Raw genomic sequence first — 27,541 nt, forward strand, 5'->3', positions numbered from 1 at the left:
TCAGACCTGATTAAAAAACCAGGGCGGGCCGTGGACCGGACACACCGTTGGAGAAAGTAATTTATCAGGTAAACATAAATTCTGTTTTCTCCAACATAGGTGTGTCCGGTCCACGGCGTCATCCTTACTTGTGGGAACCAATACCAAAGCTTTAGGACACGGATGAAGGGAGGGAGCAAATCAGGTCACCTAAATGGAAGGCACCACGGCTTGCAAAACCTTTCTCCCAAAAATAGCCTCAGAAGAAGCAAAAGTATCAAACTTGTAAAATTTGGTAAAAGTGTGCAGTGAAGACCAAGTCGCTGCCCTACATATCTGATCAACAGAAGCCTCGTTCTTGAAGGCCCATGTGGAAGCCACAGCCCTAGTGGAATGAGCTGTGATTCTTTCGGGAGGCTGCCGTCCGGCAGTCTCGTAAGCCAATCTGATGATGCTTTTAATCCAAAAAGAGAGAGAGGTAGAAGTTGCTTTTTGACCTCTCCTTTTACCGGAATAAACAACAAACAAGGAAGATGTTTGTCTAAAATCCTTTGTAGCATCTAAATAGAATTTTAGAGCGCGAACAACATCCAAATTGTGCAACAAACGTTCCTTCTTTGAAACTGGTTTCGGACACAGAGAAGGTACGATAATCTCATGGTTAATGTTTTTGTTAGAAACAACTTTTGGAAGAAAACCAGGTTTAGTACGTAAAACCACCTTATCTGCATGGAACACCAGATAAGGAGGAGAACACTGCAGAGCAGATAATTCTGAAACTCTTCTGGCAGAAGAAATTGCAACTAAAAACAAAACTTTCCAAGATAATAATTTAATATCAACGGAATGCAAGGGTTCAAACGGAACCCCCTGAAGAACTGAAAGAACTAAATTGAGACTCCAAGGAGGAGTCAAAGGTTTGTAAACAGGCTTAATTCTAACCAGAGCCTGAACAAAAGCTTGAACATCTGGCACAGCAGCCAGTTTTTTGTGAAGTAACACCGACAAGGCAGAAATCTGTCCCTTCAGGGAACTTGCAGATAATCCTTTTTCCAATCCTTCTTGAAGGAAGGATAGGATCCTAGGAATCTTAACCTTGTCCCAAGGGAATCCTTTAGATTCACACCAACAGATATATTTTTTCCAAATTTTGTGGTAAATCTTTCTAGTTACAGGCTTTCTGGCCTGAACAAGAGTATCGATAACAGAATCTGAGAACCCTCGCTTCGATAAAATCAAGCGTTCAATCTCCAAGCAGTCAGCTGGAGTGAAACCAGATTCGGATGTTCGAACGGACCCTGAACAAGAAGGTCTCGTCTCAAAGGTAGCTTCCAAGGTGGAGCCGATGACATATTCACCAGATCTGCATACCAAGTCCTGCGTGGCCACGCAGGAGCTATCAAGATCACCGACGCCCTCTCCTGATTGATCCTGGCTACCAGCCTGGGGATGAGAGGAAAGGGCGGGAACACATAAGCTAGTTTGAAGGTCCAAGGTGCTACTAGTGCATCCACTAGAGCCGCCTTGGGATCCCTGGATCTGGACCCGTAGCAAGGAACTTTGAAGTTCTGACGAGAGGCCATCAGATCCATGTCTGGAATGCCCCACAGCTGAGTGACTTGGGCAAAGATTTCCGGATGGAGTTCCCACTCCCCCGGATGCAATGTCTGACGACTCAGAAAATCCGCTTCCCAATTTTCCACGCCTGGGATGTGGATAGCAGACAGGTGGCAGGAGTGAGACTCCGCCCATAGAATGATTTTGGTCACTTCTTCCATCGCTAGGGAACTCCTTGTTCCCCCCTGATGGTTGATGTACGCAACAGTTGTCATGTTGTCTGATTGAAACCGTATGAACTTGGCCCTCGCTAGCTGAGGCCAAGCCTAAACTTGTTTAAGATCTTGAGATCTAAGATTGGTCTGAACGTTCCCTCTTTTTTGGGAACTATGAACAGATTGGAGTAGAACCCCATCCCTTGTTCTCTTAATGGAACAGGATGAATCACTCCCATTTTTAACAGGTCTTCTACACAATGTAAGAATGCCTGTCTTTTTATGTGGTCTGAAGACAACTGAGACCTGTGGAACCTCCCCCTTGGGGGAAGTCCCTTGAATTCCAGAAGATAACCTTGGGAGACTATTTCTAGCGCCCAAGGATCCAGAACATCTCTTGCCCAAGCCTGAGCGAAGAGAGAGAGTCTGCCCCCCACCAGATCCGGTCCCGGATCGGGGGCCAACATTTCATGCAGTCTTGGTAGCAGTGGCAGGTTTCTTGGCCTGCTTTCCTTTGTTCCAGCCTTGCATTGGTCTCCAAGCTGGCTTGGCTTGAGAAGTATTACCCTCTTGCTTAGAGGACGTAGCACCTTGGGCTGGTCCGTTTCTACGAAAGGGACGAAAATTAGGTTTATTTTTTGCCTTGAAAGGCCGATCCTGAGGAAGGGCGTGGCCCTTACCCCCAGTGATATCAGAGATAATCTCTTTCAAGTCAGGGCCAAACAGCGTTTTCCCCTTGAAAGGAATGTTAAGTAGCTTGTTCTTGGAAGACGCATCAGCCGACCAAGATTTCAACCAAAGCGCTCTGCGCGCCACAATAGCAAACCCAGAATTCTTAGCCGCTAACCTAGCCAATTGCAAAGTGGCGTCGAGGGTGAAAGAATTAGCCAATTTGAGAGCATTGATTCTGTCCATAATCTCCTCATAAGGAGGAGAATCACTATCGACCGCCTTTATCAGCTCATCGAACCAGAAACATGCGGCTGTAGCGACAGGGACAATGCATGAAATTGGTTGTAGAAGGTAACCCTGCTGAACAAACATCTTTTTAAGCAAACCTTCTAATTTTTTATCCATAGGATCTTTGAAAGCACAACTATCCTCTATGGGTATAGTGGTGCGTTTGTTTAAAGTGGAAACCGCTCCCTCGACCTTGGGGACTGTCTGCCATAAGTCCTTTCTGGGGTCGACCATAGGAAACAATTTTTTAAATATGGGGGGAGGGACGAAAGGAATACCTGGCCTCTCCCATTCTTTATTAACAATGTCCGCCACCCGCTTGGGTATAGGAAAAGCTTCTGGGAGCCCCGGCACCTCTAGGAACTTGTCCATTTTACATAGTTTCTCTGGGATGACCAACTTGTCACAATCATCCAGAGTGGATAATACCTCCTTAAGCAGAATGCGGAGATGTTCCAACTTAAATTTAAATGCAATCACATCAGGTTCAGCCTGTTGAGAAATGTTCCCTGAATCAGTAATTTCTCCCTCAGACAAAACCTCCCTGGCCCCATCAGACTGGGTTAGGGGCCCTTCAGAGATATTAATATCAGCGTCGTCATGCTCTTCAGTATCTAAAACAGAGCAGCCGCGCTTACGCTGACAAGTGTTTATTTTGGCTAAAATGTTTTTGACAGAATTATCCATTACAGCCGTTAATTGTTGCATAGTAAGGAGTATTGGCGCGCTAGATGTACTAGGGGCCTCCTGAGTGGGCAAGACTCGTGTAGACGAAGGAGGGAATGATGCAGTACCATGCTTACTCCCCTCACTTGAGGAATCATCTTGGGCATCATTGTCATTATCACATAAATCACATTTATTTAAATGAATAGGAATTCTGGCTTCCCCACATTCAGAACACAGTCTATCTGGTAGTTCAGACATGTTAAACAGGCATAAACTTGATAACAAAGTACAAAAACGTTTTAAAATAAAACCGTTACTGTCACTTTAAATTGTAAACTGAACACACTTTATTACTGCAATTGCGAAAAAACATGAAGGAATTGTTCAAAATTTATCAAATTTTCACCACAGTGTCTTAAAGCCTTAAAAGTATTGCACACCAAATTTGGAAGCTTTAACCCTTAAAATAACGGAACCGGAGCCGTTTTAAACTTTAACCCCTTTACAGTCCCTGGTATCTGCTTTGCTGAGACCCAACCAAGCCCAAAGGGGAATACGATACCAAATGACGCCTTCAGAAAGTCTTTTCTAAGTATCAGAGCTCCTCTCACATGCGACTGCATGCCATGCCTCTCAAAAACAAGTGCGCCACACCGGCGCGAAAATGAGGCTCTGCTTATGCTTTGGGAAAGCCCCTAAGGAATAAGGTGTCTAATACAGTGCCTGCCGATATTATTATATCAAAATACCCAGATAAAATGATTCCTCAAGGCTAAATATGTGTTAATAATGAATCGATTTAGCCCAGAAAAAGTCTACAGTCTTAATAAGCCCTTGTGAAGCCCTTATTTACGATCGTAATAAACATGGCTTACCGGATCCCATAGGGAAAATGACAGCTTCCAGCATTACATCGTCTTGTTAGAATGTGTCATACCTCAAGCAGCAAGAGACTGCACACTGTTCCCCCAACTGAAGTTAATTGCTCTCAACAGTCCTGTGTGGAACAGCCATGGATTTTAGTTACGGTTGCTAAAATCATTTTCCTCATACAAACAGAAATCTTCATCTCTTTTCTGTTTCTGAGTAAATAGTACATACCAGCACTATTTCAAAATAACAAACTCTTGATTGAATAATAAAAACTACAGTTAAACACTAAAAAACTCTAAGCCATCTCCGTGGAGATGTTGCCTGTACAACGGCAAAGAGAATGACTGGGGTAGGCGGAGCCTAGGAGGGATCATGTGACCAGCTTTGCTGGGCTCTTTGCCATTTCCTGTTGGGGAAGAGAATATCCCACAAGTAAGGATGACGCCGTGGACCGGACACACCTATGTTGGAGAAATGGAAAGTAGAGTCGATTTAGAAGACATATCAGCATTCCAAGTTTTAAGCCATAAAGCTCTTCTAGCTAAAATAGCTAGAGACATAAACCTGACATCAACTCTGATAATATCAAAAATGGCATCACAGATAAAATTATTAGCATGTTGAAGAAGAATAATAATATTATGAGAATCATGATCTGTTACTTGTTGTGCTAAAGTTTCCAACCAAAAAGTTGAAGCTGCAGCAACATCAGCCAATGATATAGCAGGTCTAAGAAGATTACCTGAACACAGATAAGCTTTTCTTAGAAAGGATTCAATTTTCCTATCTAAAGGATCCTTAAAGGAAGTACCATCTGACGTAGGAATAGTAGTACGTTTAGCAAGGGTAGAAATAGCCCCATCAACTTTAGGGATTTTGTCCCAAAATTCTAATCTGTCAGACGGCACAGGATATAATTGCTTAAAACGTTTAGAAGGAGTAAATGAATTACCCAAATTATTCCATTCTCTGGAAATTACTTCAGAAATAGCACCAGGAACAGGAAAAACTTCTGGAATAACCACAGGAGATTTAAAGACCTTATCTAAACGTTTAGATTTAATATCAAGAGGACCAGAATCCTCAATTTCTAAAGCAATTAGTACTTCTTTAAGTAAAGAACGAATAAATTCCATTTTAAATAAATATGAAGATTTATCAGCATCAACCTCTGAGACAGAATCCTCTGAACCATTCATTAGAATCAGAATGATGATGATGTTCATTTAAAAATTCATCTGTATAAAGAGAAGTTTTAAAAGATTTTTTATGTTTACTAGAAGGAGGAATAACAGACATAGCCTTCTTGATGGATTCAGAAACAAAATCTCTTATGTTATCAGGAACATTCTGAACATTAGATGTTGATGGAACTGCAACAGGTAATGGTACATTACTAAAGGAAATATTATCTGCATTAACAAGTTTGTCATGACAATTAATACAAACAACAGCTGGAGGAATAGCTACCAAAAGTTTACAGCAGATACACTTAGCTTTGGTAGTTCCAGCACCAGACAGCGATTTTCCTGAAGTATCTTCTGACTCAGATGCAACGTGAGACATCTTGCAATATGTAAGAGAAAAAACAACATATAAAGCAAAATTGATCAAATTCCTTAAATGACAGTTTCAGGAATGGGAAAAAATGCCAAAGATCAAGCTTCTAGCAACCAGAAGCAAAGAAAAATGAGACTTAAATAATGTGGAGACAAAAGCGACGCCCATATTTTTTTAGCGCCAAATAAGACGCCCACATTATTTGGCGCCTAAATGCTTTTGGCGCCAAAAATGACGCCACGTCCGGAACGCCGACATTTTTGGCGCAAAAGAACGTCAAAAATGACGCAACTTCCGGCGACACGTATGACGCCGGAAACAGAAAAGATTTTTTGCGCCAAAAAAGTCAGTGCCAAAAATGACGCAATAAAATGAAGCATTTTCAGCCCCCGCGAGCCTAACAGCCCACAGGGAAAAAAGTCAAATTTTTAAGGTAAGAAAAATAATTGATTCAAGTGCATTATCCCAAATATGAAACTGACTGTCTGAAAATAAGGAATGTTGAACATCCTGAGTCAAGGCAAATAAATGTTTGAATACATATATTTAGAACTTTATAAACAAAGTGCCCAACCATAGCTTAGAGTGTCACAGAAAATAAGACTTACTTACCCCAGGACACTCATCTACATGTTTGTAGAAAGCCAAACCAGTACTGAAACAAAAATCAGCAGAGGTAATGGTATATATATAAGAGTATATCGTCGATCTGAAAAGGGAGGTAAGAGATGAATCTCTACGACCGATAACAGAGAACCTATGAAATAGACCCCGTAGAAGGAGATCACTGCATTCAAAATAGGCAATACTCTCCTCACATCCCTCTGACATTCACTGCACGCTGAGAGGAAAACCGGGCTCCAACCTGCTGCGGAGCGCATATCAATGTAGAATCTAGCACAAACTTACTTCACCACCTCCATAGGAGGCAAAGTTTGTAAAAACTGATTTGTGGGTGTGGTGAGGGGTGTATTTGTAGGCATTTTGAGGTTTGGGAAACTTTGCCCCTCCTGGTAGGAATGTATATCCCATACGTCACTAGCTCATGGACTCTTGCTAATTACATGAAAGAAATATAAATAAAATGCCTAAATAAGTCTCCAAATATTCGGGTTCCCATAGCACCCAAAGAAAAGTAAATTAAATGAATAAAAAAAATGTAATTTGAATGATCAAAAACCTCTATGAATATGGTGAGGAACATTTGCAGATTATGCATATCAAATCTGAAGGATAGAATACAAATACAATTGTTTGGGGCATAACAATGAGAGGTCTTATAAATGAAATTATACCTACACAAGAGAGTCCCCTTTGTGGCTTTATCTGCTCCTGTTTAATGTAAAATATACGCTTTCCTGAAGTATACCAAAAAATCTAGTAAGTATTAAGAACTTGAAAATATTTGGCCCAGCACCTGTTTTCACATATACCCTCCTAAAAAAAGTGGGGATCCGGTCATTGTGTTTTGTTTATAGACCCTTATTTAAAGGGACAGTTGGTGTCAGTAAGTACTAGTAGGGTGACACAATATCTATGTTGGGGTGAGGGGGGAAAGGGATGTATATAAATCACTAAAATAGGCATCTTTTAGTTTAGCATCTTTTAGTTTATGTCCTTTGTAGTAATTCCATGTTACTAGTGGTTAAGGATATTTCTGTGTGTTCTCGAGTCCGTACCCAGTTGGAACATGCAATAGAAACTGGGTAACGTCTAAAGCTTATTTTAAGGATGGGTAAATATTAATGATGTGAGAAACAAGCAATCACTGGGAACGGAGGTGATGTGATCATGGATGGCATCCCCCTTGCTTTAGGTTCTTTCAGGCAGAGGAAGAGTTTGCTTAACTATAGATTTCTCTATCACCCACTATCAGAATAAAACAGCTGATCAGCTACCTTGTGCTGCATGAGGGCTGGGCCGAGTTTAACACGTTTAACACGTATAAGTCTGGCACAAAGTTCAGTGTTTCAAGCCTGAGCCAGTTAAAGTGAAAGGCACTCTTAGAGCTAAGGTTTTAATGTTTTCCTTCTAGGCTTTATTTTAGACAAAGCACCGTTTTAGTAGCCCTCAGATCAATGATAAAAATGTGTGATGAAGGTAATAGTCTGCTATCAATCCTGCAAAAACGTTAAGTCAGTAATTAAAAATGAAATCCATCTCACTGTCTCATACTTTCTGGTAGGTCAAAGAGCACAAAAAACTAGTTCATCAAACTGTAGGCTTAAGAGTGCTGTCTCTCAGAGATAAGGAGCCCATCAAATCTGAGGCTTGGGGTTTGCTGTGTAAAGACTTGGAGTCCTTATCCAGTCCTGACCCTGTTCTTCATTTCAGTTTGCACATCCAAAAGAGAACACTGAACTGCTGAACATAGACATCTATTATTTGCAGAAAATGAAAGGAATTGCCATTTATATTTCTTGTGACAACATTCTAATCCTAACTAAATATGTGATCTATGGGCTTCTGAGACTTAAGTTTGCAGGAAAGCAATTCTATTACACAAAAAAAGAATAAAAATCAGACCAAGAAAACTACACATGAATGCCCCAAAACGTCACAAGGATGCAATAAATAAGGATTATCACCTTTATTTAAATCCAGAGAGTGCAGTCTCTTCTATGTGTTATATATATATATATATATATATATATATATATATATAAAAACCATTATCAGGTGCACTCTCACAAACAATATCACAACACCAGGGTGCCAGAATAAATTTCAAATAGCAAAGAAGAGACTGCACTCTCCGGATTTAAATAAAGGTGATAATCCTTATTTATTGCATCTGCCTGACGTTTCAGGGGTGAATGCCCCAAAACGTCACAAGGATATATATCGCTTTCAGGCTACACTTTTGATTTTTAGAAGGGGAAAAAAAAAAAAAAAAACGCTGAAAAATTAAAAATAATATTTTTTAAAAAGTAAATAAAAAAATTAACAAAAAACAGATGCATCAAAATAAATCCTCGTGGTAAGCAGGTTTCCAGAATAAAATCAACAGTACATCATAGGAGGTCTCAAAAAGTATTTCCATAACTGAATTTGACGGTAAAAAAAAAGAATTAATTAGCGTAGCCTAAAAGCTGTGCTACAGGAAGTGACAGAGGCAAAACTAACAGAAACATAACACTTGGAAGAAACATTTGGCTACTTTACACTTATTGTGTTCACAAATAAAACCAAACTATGTAGCCAGACAATTATAAGACACTAAATCTGCTATGAAAAAAGAAAACAAACAAACAAACAAAAAATCAGGGAAAAGTAATTACACTATAAAATGTTATTTGCATTACAAGTTGTAATAAATCTGTGGTGTTCTCTAAAACATTTGACAATAATACCACATCAATACAAGGCTCCGATGAAGGGATTTTTCCAAGCTGTAAATGTGTTCATGAATTTCAGAGAGGGAACCAAAAAATAAACTAGTTCCTTGTGCTTGACATTAACCAAAGTCTTTCAAAATGGCATGAACTGAATTGAATGCACGTTGCTCTTGAAAAAATAAAAGGCCTCTGTATGAAGTTTCAGGGTAAGTGATGACTGATTGAAAACAGAAAACAACAGTGCTGCTTACCTCAAACTCGGCATGTTTATGTACATCCTCTGCTCTCTGTCTGTTTAAAATAAATTCTGCCTCATTCGCAACACGCACTATGTGGTCTTTCATAGCATGACACAACAACCTGAAAAAGGAAAAAGATCATTTCAAAATGGAAGACGCAATGCCATTCTATTCCTCTTTTATAAATGACATAACTTATCTTCCCTATGATTAATAGTCAAACACGTGGTTGTGTTACTTTTAAATGTAATAATAATAATAGAAATAGAAATGCAATAGGAAATTACAAGCATTGGATATCAGGATTCAAATTCTGTAAACACACATATGTGTGTATATCTGTGTGTGTGTGTATATATATATATATATATATATATAATGTGTGTGTATGTATGTATATATATATATATATATATATATATATATATATATATATATATATATATATAAATAAATATATTTTTGATATAATATTGTGGAACAGTATTAGAAAAAAAAATGATATATAAAATTCCCCTACAAATTTTTTAATACAGATAAAAAAATGAGAGGTCAACCAATAAAAAAATGTAAATAATAATTATCATAATAATAAAAAATGCTGTGGTTGCCAATTTACCAGATAATGTCCTGGCAGTTTATAGGGTAACTCAGGTAACCAGCAATTGCTGGGTTTTATAAAGTGGAACTGGAAAATGTTTGAAGTATTTTTTTTTCTGATGTCTTTTGGCTCAAATGGAGGGATTCACTCATCATTGTATAGACATAATATGCAATTTTACATCTCATTAACCTCGCTTTGTTTTAATTATAACAATCCTTTTTTGAAATATTTTAAACAGCCTAGTTTATAATTTCAGGCTGTCCTTGGGAACACTTTAATTTAACTGCCCATTCATCAACTGTTTATGTCCCGTTAATTGTTGACAACTGAACAATTACATCCCCCAGCTATGATTGATGAACTGCATTCATAAGTCTAGTAGCGGAGTAGAATAAATATTTAGAACAGTTTTCCCTTTTCAAATTTCTATCTGGATCTTCAGTTTTGAGAAGAGTGCAGTCGGTAAATGTTAGGTAGCAACAGACCACTAAACCACAATCCTATAACAATGTCATTGCTAATCCCAGGACTGACAAAAACAATCCTGCAGTATTTGTGAGTTCCAAATTGATATCTTCAGAACAGAAAGTAGCCACAATATATAGAGGACTGGAACGGTGATATTTACCAGCCTTTAGAGATTTAATCGTTACATCATTATTATATAATTAAACATTTCCTAAATAATCCATATTATTTCTAGAAACTAAGTAAATTAAACAATACTCTAAATCTGAATTATACTGCATATTTACAGATGGGTAAATTACATCTAAAATATGTAAATAAATATACGATTCAACACAGATATTTTTTTTATTCCAGCAAACAAAAGAGGTTAATCTAGACGGGGTACAATGCTAATGATTTAACATAATAGAATTACTTCAGATTATTAAGCAACTGAAGGTTTAATGTAACACACATTAAGTCTTATAGTTTGCCAAAACTTTTAAGTGATTAACCATAAATCAGCAGGCAGTAAACATAACAAATGAATATAGAAGAGATGGTGAGACATTCATGGCTGTAGAAAGCGATTAAATAATATGGAAATCTGTTTTGTTTGTGTTAACAATGATCCTGTTCACATTGTGTTTTGCTAAAGCTAAATGTCAGTTTAATGTTCGGTACATGAAGTAGCACCCTGGACAGCACCAATCCTTTCAGCTAATATTCTTTTACATGGATTGGTTATTACTCAGAAGTGTAAATGCTGCAAATGGGATCATACATCCCAAAACAGATGGAGTGGCAGATGGATTTACAGCTTGTATCCACAGTATGAAGCAGTCTTGCAGGACTAAAATGGTGGCCAAATCTAGATTAAACCCTGTAAACCTTTAATGCTTCCTTATATGGCAAGTGTAGATCAACAATTAAGGACAATCCTACTACACAATAAAATAAAAACTCTTTTACAAACAGACAATAATTTTGCTATCCAGAAACAAAAATAAATAAGACGCTGCTTTGTGTTTGTGATATAAACTGGTGATAATGCAATCTGCAGGAATAATTACCTTCCCTCATTGATGAGCTCAATAAATGCAAGTCCAGCATTCTTTTGGATGGAATTTTGCCATTCCTAGAAGAAAATATTTACATCATGTTAAAAAGTGCTAGTATACCTCACTGATGATGTTATTTTTGCAATGTTACAATTTATATTAAACTAGTTGAATTATCATCTAAAACAGTTTGTTATATATTCACATCTTAAAATACAAAAGAAAAAAACCTCATATTTTATGTGTTAAAAAAAAATAAAAATAAATAAATATATATATATATATATATATACATACACACACACTGTATGTATATATATATATATATATACACACACACACGCACTGTATGTATATATATATATATATATATATATATACACACATAGATACATACATATATACAGTATATAGCAAGGAAGCAAAGTGAAGCACTCACTGGACTTTGGACATCATTGTGAAATATTTTATTAGTGACGTTTCGGGACCTCAAACGTCCCTTCCTCTGACAACCAGAGTGTACAAATGAACAAACTTATAAAGGCCCGTGGGCCCCTCCCCCCATTCCGGTCACCAGTCACTGTAGACCGTGTGCAAACATTAGGGAGCTAAACCATATAGGTAGCCCAAATGTGAATTAAATCTAACATAATGCTATACAACAAAAAGTAGCCATATTTAACAAAATTGCATGTGTGTCTGCCAAATCGTGTATAGTTATCCCGAAGGTGAAGCCGTTACCACACAACAGCTTCACCTTCGGGCTATGACAGGGAGGTTGATCAGATTGCGGGGCGTCGTGTATAGGGCTAACACGAGTGAGCAACAGAGGCGGGGGGATTCTTTCTCTTGTATGCGAAACTGGCCAGATTACCCACTGCAAGGCATACGTGTCTATATGAGCGATGAATAATGTGATTGCAGGGACAAACAGGAACTGGGAGGGTTCTTCCGGAGTGTTTACTTCAGTTGTTATGACTACTCAATACCCATGATGTGGGTGTAGATGGGAGTTGTCCAATGGTATTACCTGCAGGGTGGATTGTTCCATTTACATGTAGTCCTGGAGCAAAGACTGACTGGGGGAGCAGGATTACGGTGGGATCACTGATCACATTTTGTAGGAAGAGGCACTTTTTTGAAAGATCACTATACACGATTTGGCAGACACATATGCCATTTTGTTAAATATGGCTACTTTTTGTTGTATAGCATTATGTTAGATTTAATTCACATGTGGGCTACCTATATGGTTTAGCCCCCTAATGTTTGTACATTTCTACATTCTGGTTGTCAGAAGAAGGGACGTTTGAGGTCCTGAAACGTCACTAATAAAATATTTCATACTGATATCCAAAGTCAAGTGAGTGCTTCACTTTGTTTCCTTGCTGCATACTCCTCAAGAGCACCCTGGCAGTTGCAGGACGGTGGTGAGAGTGCATATACCTTTTGAACTGTTGCTTTTATATATATATATATATATACTTACTTACTGATATAAAACCATAAAAATACCAAAAGATAATTTTCATATATATGTTATTCCTAATGTATATTTCAGCTGGACCTATTATCTAAAGAGAAACATTTTTCTAGAGTAACAAAATGTTTAATCTATGAAGATTGACAAATTTAGAGGATAACATTTAAATCAAAGTTTTCTACATAAAGGTTTCACACTTTTAGAATAACTTTTCAGATTATTTTTCCAGTTATATCAGAAATTGTAGTTATATACTTTTAGAAATACATAGATAGATCATTGCAATTAATGGAATTATTGGGAGGTGAACTAATTACAATTTAATATGTACATATTTGATCAACTTTTCAGCTGTACTTTATTGGAGAAAAACATAATTTATGCTTACCTGATAAATTTCAGGTAATCATCAATTACTAGTGGGAATATCACTCCTGGCCAGCAGGGGGAGGCAAAGAGCACCACAGCAAAGCTGCTATATATGTCACTTCCCTTACCCATAACCTCCAGTCATTCAGCCAAAGGGAAAATAGAAAAAGATGATAACACAAAGGTGTAGAGGTGCCTGAGGTTTTAGTTAAAAAATAACTGTCTTAAAATAAAGGGTGGGCCGTGGACACACCATATCCGGAAATAAATACATTTATCAGGTAAGCATAAATTATGTTTTCTTTCCTAAGATATGGTGAGTCCACGGAATCATCAATTACTAGTGAGAACCAATACCCAAGCTAAAGGACACAGATGATTAGGGAGGGACAAGACAGGTAACCTAAACAGAAGGCACCACTGCATGAAGAACCTTTCTCCCAAAAGAAGCCTCAGCCGAGACAAAAATATCAAATTCGGAAAAAGTATGCAGAGAGGACCACGTTGCAGCCTTGCAAATCGGTTCTACAGAATCTTCCTTCTTGAAAGTCCAAGAAGAAGGGACAGCCATAGTGAAATGAGCTGAAATTCTCTCAGAGGGGCTGCTGTCCAGTTGTCTCATAAACCAAACACATTATACTACTCAACCAAAGAGAAAAAAGTATCTGAATCTCTCTGACCATTATGTTTCCCAGAGAAACAAACAGCAAACTGGCGACAATCCTTAGTCGTCTGTAGATAGAAAATAAAAGCATGCACAACATCAAAGTTGTGCAACAAATGTTCCTTATGAGAAGAAAGATAAGAACACAGAGAAGGAACAATAATTTTCTGATTAATATATCTATCCGAAACCACTTAGGAAGAAATCCTAACTAGTACGAATAACCGCCTTAACTGCATGAAAGATGAGATAAGGCGAATCACAATGCAAAACTGAGAGCTCCGAGACTCTACAAGCAGAAAAATAGCAATGAGAAACAAAACCTTCCAAAATAACAACTTAATATCTATGGAAAGTAAAGGCTCAAACAGAGCCTTCTGCAAAACTTTAAGAACAAGGGCAAAACCCTAAGGGGGAGCAAGCGACTTAAAATACAGGCCTGATGTAGACCAGTGTCTGACAAAAATATTGCACATCTGGCACGTCCACCAGACAATGCAGAAAACTGACCCTTCAGGGTATTGACTGACAAACCCTTCTCCAGACCACCCTGGAGAAAGGATAAAAAATTCAGAACCCCCCCCCCCCCCTTAGACAAAACTAAGCGTCCAATCTTCAAGCAGTCAGTTTCAGAGATTTAGATGAAGGAAAAGACCAAGAATCAAAAGTCCTTCCTCAGAGGTAGTCTCCAAGGTGGAGAGACAACATTTCCACTAGGTATGCATACCAGATCCTGCGAGGCCACGCAGGGGCTAATAAAATCACCGCCACTCTCATCTGAAAGTACGAGTAATGACTTGTGGAAAGAGAATACACAGAGGAAAAAGGTATGCAAGACTGAAATCCAAGAAAAACGTCAGAACATCTATCAGGACGGTCTGCGGATCACATGACCATAAACCATACCTTCGAAACTTGGAGTTCTGTAGAAATGCCTACAGAAGCTAACTCCTGAAACCCCCCATGTGAGGATCTACCTAGAGAACACATCCGGATGGAAATGCTCACTCCCCGGAATTAATTATCAGTCTGTTTAGAAGTCCAACTCCCAATTGTCCACCCCTGGAAAGTGGATGACCGACAGCAAATGTGAGCTTCCTCCCACTGTACAATCCAAGTCACCTCCTACATGGCTAAGGGTCACCCCCCTAATGGTTGATATAAACCCTAGAGGTGATATTGTCCGACTGGAACCAAGCTAGGGACGACTGAGGTGAAGTCATCAGAGCATTGCAAACTGCTCTCAACTCCAAGATGTTTAAAGAGGAGAGCAGACACTTCCGAGTCCATAATCCTTAAAGACCCAGACAGCTTACCAGCCCAGCAGGTTGGCATCCGTGTACACATTGAAGAAAGTCTCTTGTCATCTGATCTAAATCTATCCTTTAAGACAGATCCGAAAGTTCTCCATGTCATGGAAAACAGCAAAACGAATGATGTCCATGGAATACCATCAGACCAATTCTCTCCATACACAGGGTCACAGAAAAGTGAAGAAAAATCAACTGCAGCTAAATCCAAACTCCCAACCTCCACCGGCCACTAAAACTTACTGTTGGCCGGACAGAAGACTGCAGAGTGGGGAAAAAGAATAAATCCTTGATTTTCTGACCTCTGAAAGACATCTCCTAGATAAAGAATTAAATAAAAATCCAAGCATACTGCACTTGGTGTTCCCAGTCGGTCTCCCATCCAGGTACTGACCAGACCTGACCCTGCATAACTTCCGAGATCAAACTAAATTGGGTGCATTCAGGGTATTGTGGCGGTAGTCCCAAATAAATTACCCTTGTGGATAGAACAAGGGAACTCTTCTCCAGATTCTTTTCCCATCCCCGGAAAAGAAGATTGGACAAGATCTCTTAAAAGAGAGTTAGCTCGAAGTCAGGATGATACCTGAACTATATATTGTCCAGAAAAGCACACTTGCAATATCCCAAGACCTAAAGGTCTGACTGGGATGGTGCAAACTAAGAAACCAAGAGAAGTTTCCGATTAAGGAAACAATAAATCTCTCAGGTCTAAGTTCGTTATGAACAAGCCCACTAGAACCAAAGGAGAAAGGATACTACTTTGAAGGACAGAATCTGAAATATATGAGGTAAATACCTATATCCCGTTCCCAAACTGGGGCTGGAACTGTCACTCCCAGAGATGAACACCCTGAATCCAGTTTAAGGAATGCCTCTCATCCTACTTGGATTGCAGATACTCTAGAAAGAGAAACCTGCCCCTGGGAGGAAAACTTAGATTGGACTTGAAAAGGCATGGCCCAAACAAAGTTTCATTCGTAAAAGGAGACACTAGAAGCGTGTATTTGGAGGAAACAGAAAGAATTGAATCTGCAACTGCAGAACTATAAAGCCTAGGCTGTATCACTAAACCACAGGTAGGCTTCTCAGCTGACCATAAATTTCAGCCACAATGCCTGGGGGCTAGTACAGCAAGTCTAATAAGACAAGACATTGCTCTAAATCAGCGGTTCCCAACCTGTGGTACGTGTACCCCTGGGGGTACTTGGCAGACCAGTTGGGGGTACTCAAAATTATTGTTGGCAACGGTGGAAGATCCGGGGGGAGGGACGGGGGGCACTCTCAATGGGTCATCAACTAATAACCATCGTGGAACTGTGGAAGGAAGGAGCATTCAGCCGGAAAGTGACAAGTGAAGTCCTGGCCTGGCATATAGGCAGATGGGAGCCCCTGCACCTGAAATATGTGGACCGGGTGTGGATGACTCCGGTCCACATATTAATGATCACCCTGTCACCAGACAGCTTAGCCTCCTGCTTCACCCACCCCCGTGCACAAAATGTTGACTGCGAGTGCGCAGTTAGAAACAGCACTGCAGCAGCATAGCTGCATAAACACGTGTGGTAGAGCTGTCGAGGTTGCGAGTCACACAGGCGAGGTGGGTCTGCATTGCTAAATAAGTTATAGTCAGTGTTGGTAAGTAAAGTACTAATGCTAGTGCTTGCTTGAGTCAGATTGCTTCACTTCCAACTAAAAACGTCCATAGTGGCTGGGTGGTTTATATCGATCTGATCTCACAAATTAAAATATTTATTTTTCCGATCATTACGCTTTGACTCCCCCCCCCCAGGGCCGTGTTTAGGGGCAACCAGGCAGCTGCCAGGGGCGCCAGCCACACAGCAGGGCTCCTTCTGAGAATGAGATCTGAGCTTTAATCCTGTTGATACACGTACAGTCGTATGCCATTCAGATATAGCTTACCTCCCCTATAAAAAAGTGCTTCCTTTATTTTGAGGGATGGGTGTAGGTAACGAAGAGAGGGGGTACTCATAAATGAAAAGCCTAATCAAGGGGTACGGGAGAGAAAAAAGGTTGGGAACCGCTGCTCTAAATGAACAATTAAACCTCCAGCGTCTTACCTATGTAACAAATAAAACTAGATTATCTAAGCAGAGATCTAAGTTCTCTGATTAAAAGTAGAAAGTTCCCTTCTACTTAAGACATTGTGCATTTTAAGAGAGATAGCGACAGGAAATCCTAAAAAGGACGTGAGACAGGGAGAAATATCCCCAGATTCTCTATAACAATTCATGTGAACATCTCACAGCATGTCTAGAACCCTTCTAGAGAGGAAAGAAAAATATAGAACTGATAAAGTTCACAAAACTCCAAAGGAAATACAACGATAGGGCTCGGTATCATCCAGTCAGCCAAGATCTCCTGACAATATAAGAGGCTCTGAAGCAAACAACTGAAAGATACCACTTCAGTAACAGATGAAGGAATTATACTGTCCAGATCTGAGATTTCAGCCTCAGAAACTACCGGCGAATCCTCATTAACTCTGAACACAAGACAAACCTGCGTAGCAGCATGTGGAGCATACACCCTCTTATCTGAGACTTAAAATGTCCTCTTGCCTTTCCCCTGAAGTAAAAGAAAACAGACAAAGCCACAGATACCACAGTGGATACCTGAGCTTTCAACTTCTGTAAGCAAATACACTCGCATTTGCGAAATAAGAGGTACAGAAAAAATAAATGTTTAAACCAATTCTTAGTTAAGCAAGCCTTCCACACAACTTCAGCATCAGAAGAAGGAATTATACTGCCTGAAGATTTCACCCTCAGATGCACCAAAGACACACTTCAGGATCAGAAACCTTACTTACTGTTTCTTTAAATTTAATTTTGCGTTTTCCCTGCAGCATGGGAAAAGCAGACAGCGGCTCAGATACCGCAGAAGATACCTGGGCAGTAATATCTTGCAAAATAACTCCAGACGGAGCATGAGAGGAAACGCAGGGCACTGCATGTGCAGATGAATAGGATTGGGACGCTTGAGGAGGAAGATGTGGCACATCTGAAACAGGGGGCTCCTGAACAGCATCCGCCTTAGACTTTTTGACCCTGAGCCATCATTAGCTATTTCTATAAGTTCTTTCAATACATGAACAAAAAGGTACTGGGGGTTCCACCTGGCCATCAAAACATAAGCTACAGGTAACATCAGACACAGCCTCCTGATCCATAATACAAAAAGAAGCAAACTTTTTACAAAGGATATCATACAGAATAAAAAAAAACATGTCCTTAAATAAATGTTTAAATTTACCAAATCAAGAAAATGTACCCCAGGCAACACTCTAAACCTCAGCAGAATTACTGAGGTGCCTTACCTGTCCTGCAACCCGCAGCAAACTGAGGAAAAAAACAATCCCATTTACAATCCGGATTTCCAGAGAAGCAAAAACAGCAAGAAGCCTTCTAAACAGCAGATCCATCTGAAATATGGGCACCTCACTCTTACAGGAAGTGAAAAAAAAAAAACGCCAAAAAACCTCTGAGATCACAGAATCAGAACCTCCCTAAAATGGGCGGTCCTACAGCTGACCAAAAAGCCATTTTTTTAAACTTTCTTGAAAAACAGGCTTAAAAAACAAACAATAAAAAACCCCAAAAAAGTACATAATCTGTTACTAAAAACAGATCTTCACTGAGCCATTAATAAAATAAATAACTTCTCACACTAATAGTGCCTGCAAAAACTGCCATAAAAACATGCACCCTGAAAGCATCAACAAAGGAATTTGAAAATAATTGTACATTAAACAAACAAATCATAACCACCATAAAAAGGGTGGGCCTCATGGACTCTTGCTAATATGAAAGAAATTAATTTATCAGGTAAGTTATTACATAAATTATGTTTTCTTTCATGTAATTGGCAAGAGTCCATGAGCTAGTGACGTATGGGATAGCAATACCCAAGATGTGGAACTCAACGCAAGAGTCACTATAGACGGAGGGATAAAATAAAAACAGCCATTTGTTCGCTGAAAATAATAAATTTACAACCCAAAATATAAGTTTATTCTCATAAATGAAAAGAAAAACTTAAAACATAAGCAGAAGAATCAAAATGAAACAGCTGCCTGAAGAACTTTTCTACCAAAAACTGCTTCCGAAGAAGCAAATACATCAAAACAGTAGAATTTAGTAAATGTATGCAAAGAAGACCAAGTTGGTGCTTTGCAAATCTGATCAACTGAAGCTTCATTCTTAAAAGCCCGCAAAGTGGAGACTGATCTAGTAGAATGAGCTGTAATTCTCTGAGGCGGGGCTTGACCCGACTCCAAATAAGCTTGATGAATCAAAAGCTTTAACCACAAAGCCAAGGAAACAGCAGAAGCCTTCTGACCTTTCCTAGAATTAGAAAAGATAACAAATAGACTAGAAGTCTTCCTGAAATCTTTAGTAGCTTCAACATAATATTTAAAAGCTCTTACCACATCCAAAGAATGTAAGGATCTCTCCAAAGAATTCTTAGGATTAGGACACAAGGAAGGGACAACAATTTCTCTATTAATGTTGTTAGAATTCACAACCTTAGGTAAGAATTTAAATGAAGTCCGCAAAACCGCCTTATCCTGATGAAAAACCAGAAAAGGAGATTCATAAGAAAGAGCAGAAAATTCAGAAACTCTTCTAGCAGAAGAGATGGCCAAAAGGAACAACACTTTCCAAGAAAGTAGTTTAATGTCCAAAGAATGCATAGGCTCAAAAGGAGGAGCCTGTAAGGCCTTCAAAACCAAATTAAGACTCCAAGGAGGAGAGATTGATTTAATGACAGGCTTGATACAAACCAAAGCCTGTACAAAACAGTGAATATCAGGAAGCTTAGCAATCTTTCTGTAAAATAAAACAGAAAGAGCAGAGATTTGTCCCTTCAAGGAACTTGCAGACAAACCTTTATCCAAACCATCCTGAAGAAACTGTAAAAATCTAGGAATTCTGAAAGAATGCCAAGAGAATTTATGAGAAGAACACCATGAAATATAAGTCTTACAAACTCGATAATAAATCTTTCTAGAAACAGATTTTTGAGCCTGTAACATAGTATTAATCACTGAGTCAGAGAAACCTCTACGACTAAGCACTAGGCGTTCAATTTCCATACCTTCAAATTTAATGATTTGAGATCCTGATGGAAAAATGGACCTTGAGACAGAAGGTCCGGCCTTAATGGAAGTGGCCAAGGTTGGCAACTGGACTTGCGAACAAGATCCGCATACCAAAACCTGTGAGGCCATGCTGGAGCCACCAGCAACACAAACGATTGCTCCATGATGATTTTGGAGATCACTCTTGGAAAAAGAACTAGAGGCAGGAAAATATAAGCAGGTTGATAACACCACGTGTCAACGCATCCACTGCTTCCGCCTGAGGATCTCTGGACCTGAACAGGTACCTGGGAAGTTTCTTGTTTAGATGAGAAACCATCAGATCTATTTCTGGAAGATCCCACATCTGAACAACCTGAGAAAACACATCTGGATGGAGGGACCACTCCCCCGGATGTAAAGTCTGACGGCTGAGATAATCCGCCTCCCAATTGTCTATACCTGGGATATGAACCGCAGAAATTAGACAGGAGCTGGATTCCGCCCAAGCAAATATCCAAGATACTTCGTTTATAGCTTGGGGACTGTAAGTCCCACCCTGATGATTGACATATGCCACAGTTGTGATATTGTCTGTCTGAAAACAAATGAACGGTTCTCTCTTCAACAGAGGCCAAATCTGAGGAGCCCTGAAAATCGTACGGAGTTCCAAAATATTGATTGGTAATCTCGCCTCTTGAGATTTCCAAACCCCTTGTGCTGGCAGAAATCCCCAAACAGCTCCCCAACCTGAAAGACTTGTTGTGATCACAGTCCAGGTTGGACGAACAAAAGAGGCCCTTGAACTATACGATGGTGATCTAACCACCAAGTCAGAGAGAGTCAAACATTGGGATTAAAGGATATTGTGATATCTTTGTATAATCCCTGCACCATTGGTTCAGCATACAAAGCTGAAGAGATATCGTATAAAAACGAGCAAAGGGGATTGTGTCTGATGCTGCAGTCATGAGACCTAAAACTTCCATGCACATAGCTACTGAAGGGAATGACTGAGACTGAAGGTTCCGACAGGCTGCAACCAATTTTAAACGTCTCTTGTCTGTTAGATACAGAGTCATGGACACAATCTATCTGGAAACCTAAAAAGGTGACCCTTGTCTAAAGAATCAAATACATTTTTGGTAAATTGATCCTCCAACCATGTTTTCGAAGAAACAACACTAGTTAATTCATGTGAGATTCTGCAGAACATAAAGACTGAGATAGTACCAATATATCGTCCAAATAAGGAAACACCGCAATACCCCGCTCTCTGATTACAGAGAGTAGGGTACTGAGAACCTTTGAAAAGATTCTTGGAGCTGTCACTAGGCCAAAAGCAAGAGCGACAAATTGGTAATGCTTGTCTAGAAAAGAGAATCTCAGAAACTGATAATGATCTGGATGAATCAGAATATGAAGATATGCATCCTGTAAGTCTATTGTGGACATATAATGTCCTTGCTGAACAAAAGGCAGAATAGTCCTTATAGTCACCATTTTGAAAATTAGTACTCTTACATAACGATTTAAAATTTTCAGATCCAGAACTGGTCTGAATGAATTTTCTTTCTTTGGGACAACAAATAGATTTGAATAAAACCCCAGACCCTGTTCCTGAAACGGAACTGGCATGATTACCCCTGAAAAGTCCAGGTCTGAAACACACTTCATGAAAACCTGAGCCTTTACTGGATTTGCTGAGGTGCGTGAGAAAAAATATCTTCTCACAGGAAGATTTACTCTGAATCCTATTCGATACCCCTGAGAGACAATACTCAGAATCCATTGATTTTGGACAGAATTTGTCCAAACATCCTTGAAAAATCTTAATCTGCCCCCTACCAGCTGAGCTGGAATGAGGCCGCACCTTCATGTGGATTTAGGGGCTGGCTTTGGTTTCTTAAATGGCTTGGATTTATTCCAGTTTGAATGAGGTTTCCAATTGGAAACAGATTCCTTGGGGGAGGGATTAGGTTTCTGTTCCTTATTTTGTCGAAAGGAACAAAAACGGTTAGAAGCTTTAGATTTACCCTTAGGTCTTTTATCATGAGACAAAAAAAAAAACTCCCTTCCCTCCAGTGACAGTTGAAATAATCGAATCCAACTGAGAACCAAATAATTTATTACTTTGGAAAGAAAGATATAGCAATCTGGACTTAGAAGTCATGTCAGCATTGCAATATTTAAGCCACAAAACTCTTCTAGCTAAAATAGCTAAAGACATAGATTTAACCTCAATTTTGATGATATAAAAAATGGCATCACTAATAAAATGATAAGCATGTTGAAGCAAGCGAACAATGCTAGACAAATCAAAATCCAATTCTTGTTGCGCTAAATTTTGCAACCAAAAAGTTGATGCAGCTGCAACATCAGCCAAAGAAATTGCAGGCCTGAGAAGATGACCCGAATACAAATAGGCATTCCTTAGATAAGATTCAAGTTTCCTATCTAAAGGATCTTTAAAGAAGTACTATCTTGCATAGGAATAGTAGTACGTTTAGCAAGAGTAGAGATAGCCCCATCAACATTGGGGATCTTTACCCAAAACTCCAATGTAACTGCTGGCAAAGGATACCATTTTTTAAACCTTAAAGAAAGAATAAAAGAAGTACCAGGCCTATTCCATTCCTTAGAAATCATATCAGAAATAGCAACAGGAACTGGAAAAACCTCTGGAGTAACCACAGGAGGTTTAAAAACAGAATTTAAACGTTTACTAGTTTTAATATCAAGAGAACTAGTTTCCTCAATATCCAATGTAATCAACACTTCTTTTAACAAAGAACAAATATACTCCATTTTAAATAAATAAGTAGATTTGTCAGTGTCAATATTTGAGGAAGGATCTTCTGAATCAGATAGATCCTCATCAGAGGAGGATAATTCAGTATGTTGTCGGTCATTTGAAATTTCATCAACTTTATGAGAAGTTTTAAAAGACCTTTTACGTTTATTAGAAGGCGGGATGGCAGACAAAGCCTTCTGAATAGAATCAGCAATAAATTATTTTAAATTCACAGGTATCTGTTGCACATTAGATGTTGAAGGAACAGCAACAGGCAATGTACTATTACTGATGGACACATTATCTGCATGTAAAAGTTTATCATGACAACTATTACAAACCACAGCTGGAGATATAATCTCCACAAGTTTACAACAAATGCACTTAGCTTTGGTAGAACTGTTATCATGCTTTCCAACAGTGATTTCTGAGACATGGGTTCCAACAGTGATTTCTGAGACAGGGTCAGATTGAGACATCTTGCAAATGTAAGAGAAAAAACAACAAATAAAGCAAAATGATCAATTTCCTTATATGGCAGTTTCAGGAATGGCAAAAAAATGCAAACAGCATAGCCCTCTGATAGAGAAAAAAGGCAAGAGGCATATAGGAATGGGGTTTTAAATAATGAAAATATTTGGCGCCAAGTATGACGCACAACACAGAGAAAACATTTTTGCCGCTAACAACATCCGGAAATGACACACTCGCGTCATTGAAGACGCCGGAAGTGCCAAAAATGACGCAATATACTTTTTGTGCCCTCGCGAGCCTAATTCTGCCCACAAATTTGAAAATGACAGTCAATTGAAAAAAAAAAGACTATACCCCAGGTAAGAAATACATTTTCCTAAAAAATGCATTTCCCAGATATGAAACTGACAGTCTGCAAAAGGAAATATACTGAAAACCTGAATCATGGCAAATATAAGTACAATACATATATTTAGAACTTTATATAAATACATAAAGTGCCAAACCATAGCTGAGAGTTTCTTAAGTAATGAAAACATACTTACCAAAAGACACCCATCAACATATAGCAGATAGCCAAACCAGTACTGAAACAGTTATCAGTAGAGGTAAAGGAATATGAGAGTATATCGTCGATCTGAAAAGGGAAGTAGGAGATGAATCTCTACGACCGATAACAGAGAACCTATGAAATAGATTTCCTGTGAGGAAAATCATTGCATTCAGTAGGTGATACTCCCTTCACATCCCTCTGACATTCACTGTACTCTGAGAGGAATTGGGCTTCAAAATGCTGAGAAGCGCATATCAACGTAGAAATCTTAGCACAAACTTACTTCACCACCTCCATAGGAGGCAAAGTTTGTAAAAACTGAATTGTGGGTGTGGTGAGGGGTGTATTTATAGGCATTTTGAGGTTTGGGAAACTTTGCCCCTCCTGGTAGGATTGTATATCCCATACGTCACTAGCTCATGGACTCTTGCCAATTACATGAAAGAAATATTATTGTGACGCAAACAGTATATTTCAAAAAGCTGCAAGTTAAAAATCAAATCTAATACGTCAACCATCATTTAATATGTTTGTTAGCATTTTCTTGTGCTTTTCTTATGAGGTGACACAAAGCCCTATACTGAATACATTGTGCTTGATAATACCTTATTTTGATAAAGAATAGGTAGTTGGTATGTGGATTCATTTTAAAGGTGAATTAATCTATTACTAAAGCTATTATTCTCACTGAGATGTCAGGATAGTAATGTGTTTGTACAATACCTAGAACATTGTGATCTTTCTGCCTTTTGCCAGTGTCTGCAGAGAAAGATAAGGGGCTTCATGGTGCCATATCGTGAACCATCTATTCAGTGACTCCTGTGTGGAGAATGCTGCTTAAAGGGACACTGAACCCAAATTTTTTCTTTCGTGATTCAGACAGAGCATGCAATTTTAAGCAACTTTCTAATTTACTCCTATTATCAAATTTTCTTGATTCTCTTGGTATCTTTATTTGAAATGCAAGAATCTAAGTTTAGATGCCAGCCCATTTTTGGTGAATAACCTGGGTTATTCTTGCTGATTGGTGGATAAATTCATCCACCAATAAAAAAGTTCTGCCCAGAGTACTGAACCAAAAAAGAAGCTTAGATGCCTTCTTTTTCAAATAAAGATAGCAAGTGAACAAAGAAAAATTGTTAATAGGAGTAAATTAGAAAGTTGCTTAAAATTGCATGCTCTATCTGAATCATGAAAGAAAAAATTTGGGTTCAGTGTCCCTTTAAGGTGTATACTGGAGTGAAAATTATTTTTGTATTATTTGGCTTTGGCAATGTCCCTCATTCACTTGACATTACCAACATTATTACATATAACTACAAGTTAGAATCTATTTTTGCAAGATTTGTATTCACAAAATAGAGGTAGTGCTTAAATGTATCAATAGGATCATCATTTATGGCAAGTTCATTCTTGTTATGTGCTGGTATAGTGTGTTAGTGAGTTTTTGATGTTACAGAATGAAATCATTAAGGGCCATAACTAAATTCTGTGCCAGCAACATAATGTTTAGATTTAAAGAAATGCTTACTTACAATATTGGTCTACTCAGTTGGATCTGAGTGCATTGTATTTGGATATGATTAGTATCAAATGACAATACAGGTAGCCCTCAGTTTACGCCGGGGTTAGGTTCCAGAAGGAATGGTTGTAAATCGAAACCGTTGTAAATTGAAACCCAGTTTATAATGTAAGTCAATGGGAAGTGAGGGAGAGAGGTTCCAGGCCCCTCTCAAAATTGTCATAAGTAACACCTAATACATTATTTTTACTGCTTTGAAATGAAGACTTTAAATGCTAAACAGCATTATAAACCTAATAAAAAATCACACAACACAGACTTCACTTGCATTTTTCAGCAAACAGTTCTTTCTATGCATTCCAATCTGGACTGATTTATAGACAGGAAGATCTTGTTCCTTTGAAATCTGCTCGATAGCTCAGGTCTGGTTAAACTGATTAATTTCAGCTTGCTTGGCTTTGCTGCAACACAGGTGGAAAACTCCACCTACTGGCTATTTTAATAAATGCACTGCTTCTCAATGATTTTCAATAGCAGTCACATGACTGGAAAAAAAAGGTTGTTATTCTGAAACGGTGTAAATTGAACTGTTGTAAAACGAGGGCCACCTGTACCATACAAGTAAGGTGAAGTTTTAATGGTATACATGTAGTAAGTTTTAATAGTATCTTGGTTCATGAGGATGATGTACTGCACATTATTGAAGGGTTGTATTGCTCCAACGGTGTTATATGTCTAATGTCATTGATATGTGGGTCCAATGGTGATTCATTTGGCATGGATGCAAGAATACTACTATAGATGCATCAATTAGCTTACAAAGCAAGCAAACAATTATTTACATGCACAATGTACTGATTAAAACCATTTAAGTATTCCTGTTCCAAAAAGATTCTAAATTTGAACACATCTTTTTCTAGGTACAGACCCCGGAAATAATATCCTAGGTGAGATCTTAAGAGTGGAGGAAAGGACTTTTATTTTATTCTTTATTCCTTTAACACATTTTAGATACTACCTGGGTCCAATTAGATCATTTATTGATCTTATCCAATCTTATAAAGATTATATGAAAAACAAATACAATTTAAAACCTCATTAATGGCCCAATATACTGTATATAATTATATAAATCAATATCTATTTAATAGTCCCAGGTAACAAATTACTACAGCTAGAGGTAAATAGTTATTTAAAAAATGGTTGGAATACTATAAGCACTTTTTAGTTTTAAGCATCTCCACTTATTTTACAGTTATATTGGCCTTTTTGTACGCAAATTTATGTGTTCTAATATAATAGCTAGAGGTAAAAAGTTATTGAAAAAATGGTTGGAACACTATAAGCACTTTTTAGTTTTAAGCATCTCCACTTATTTTACAGTTACAGTATATTGGCTTCTACATTATATATATATATATATATATATATATATATACAGGGAATGCAGAATTATTAGGCAAGTTGTATTTTTGAGGATTAATTTTATTATTGAACAACAACCATGTTCTCAATGAACCCAAAAAAACATAATTTATGTAAGAACTTACCTGATAAATTCATTTCTTTCATATTAGCAAGAGTCCATGAGCTAGTGACGTATGGGATATACATTCCTACCAGGAGGGGCAAAGTTTCCCAAACCTTAAAATGCCTATAAATACACCCCTCACCACACCCACAATTCAGTTTAACGAATAGCCAAGAAGTGGGGTGATAAGAAAAAAGTGCGAAAGCATATAAAATAAGGAATTGGAATAATT

At 38.4% G+C, this 27,541-nt stretch overlaps 1 protein-coding gene across 1 annotated transcript in view; it reads right to left on the minus strand.

The window, feature by feature from the left end:
* Positions 1 to 27,541, minus strand: part of NBEA (neurobeachin) — a 1,472,531-nt gene that overhangs the window by 568,321 nt on the left and 876,669 nt on the right. Inside the window, exons 35-36 of the mRNA XM_053708445.1 lie at positions 11,518 to 11,582; positions 9,403 to 9,511 (exon numbers count right to left, since the gene is read on the minus strand). Coding sequence (XP_053564420.1) covers positions 9,403 to 9,511; positions 11,518 to 11,582 — 174 coding nt within the window. The remainder of the gene's footprint in view (positions 1 to 9,402; positions 9,512 to 11,517; positions 11,583 to 27,541) is intronic.

The sequence above is a fragment of the Bombina bombina genome, chromosome 3, assembly GCF_027579735.1.
Source record: "Bombina bombina isolate aBomBom1 chromosome 3, aBomBom1.pri, whole genome shotgun sequence".
NCBI lineage: Eukaryota > Metazoa > Chordata > Amphibia > Anura > Bombinatoridae > Bombina > Bombina bombina.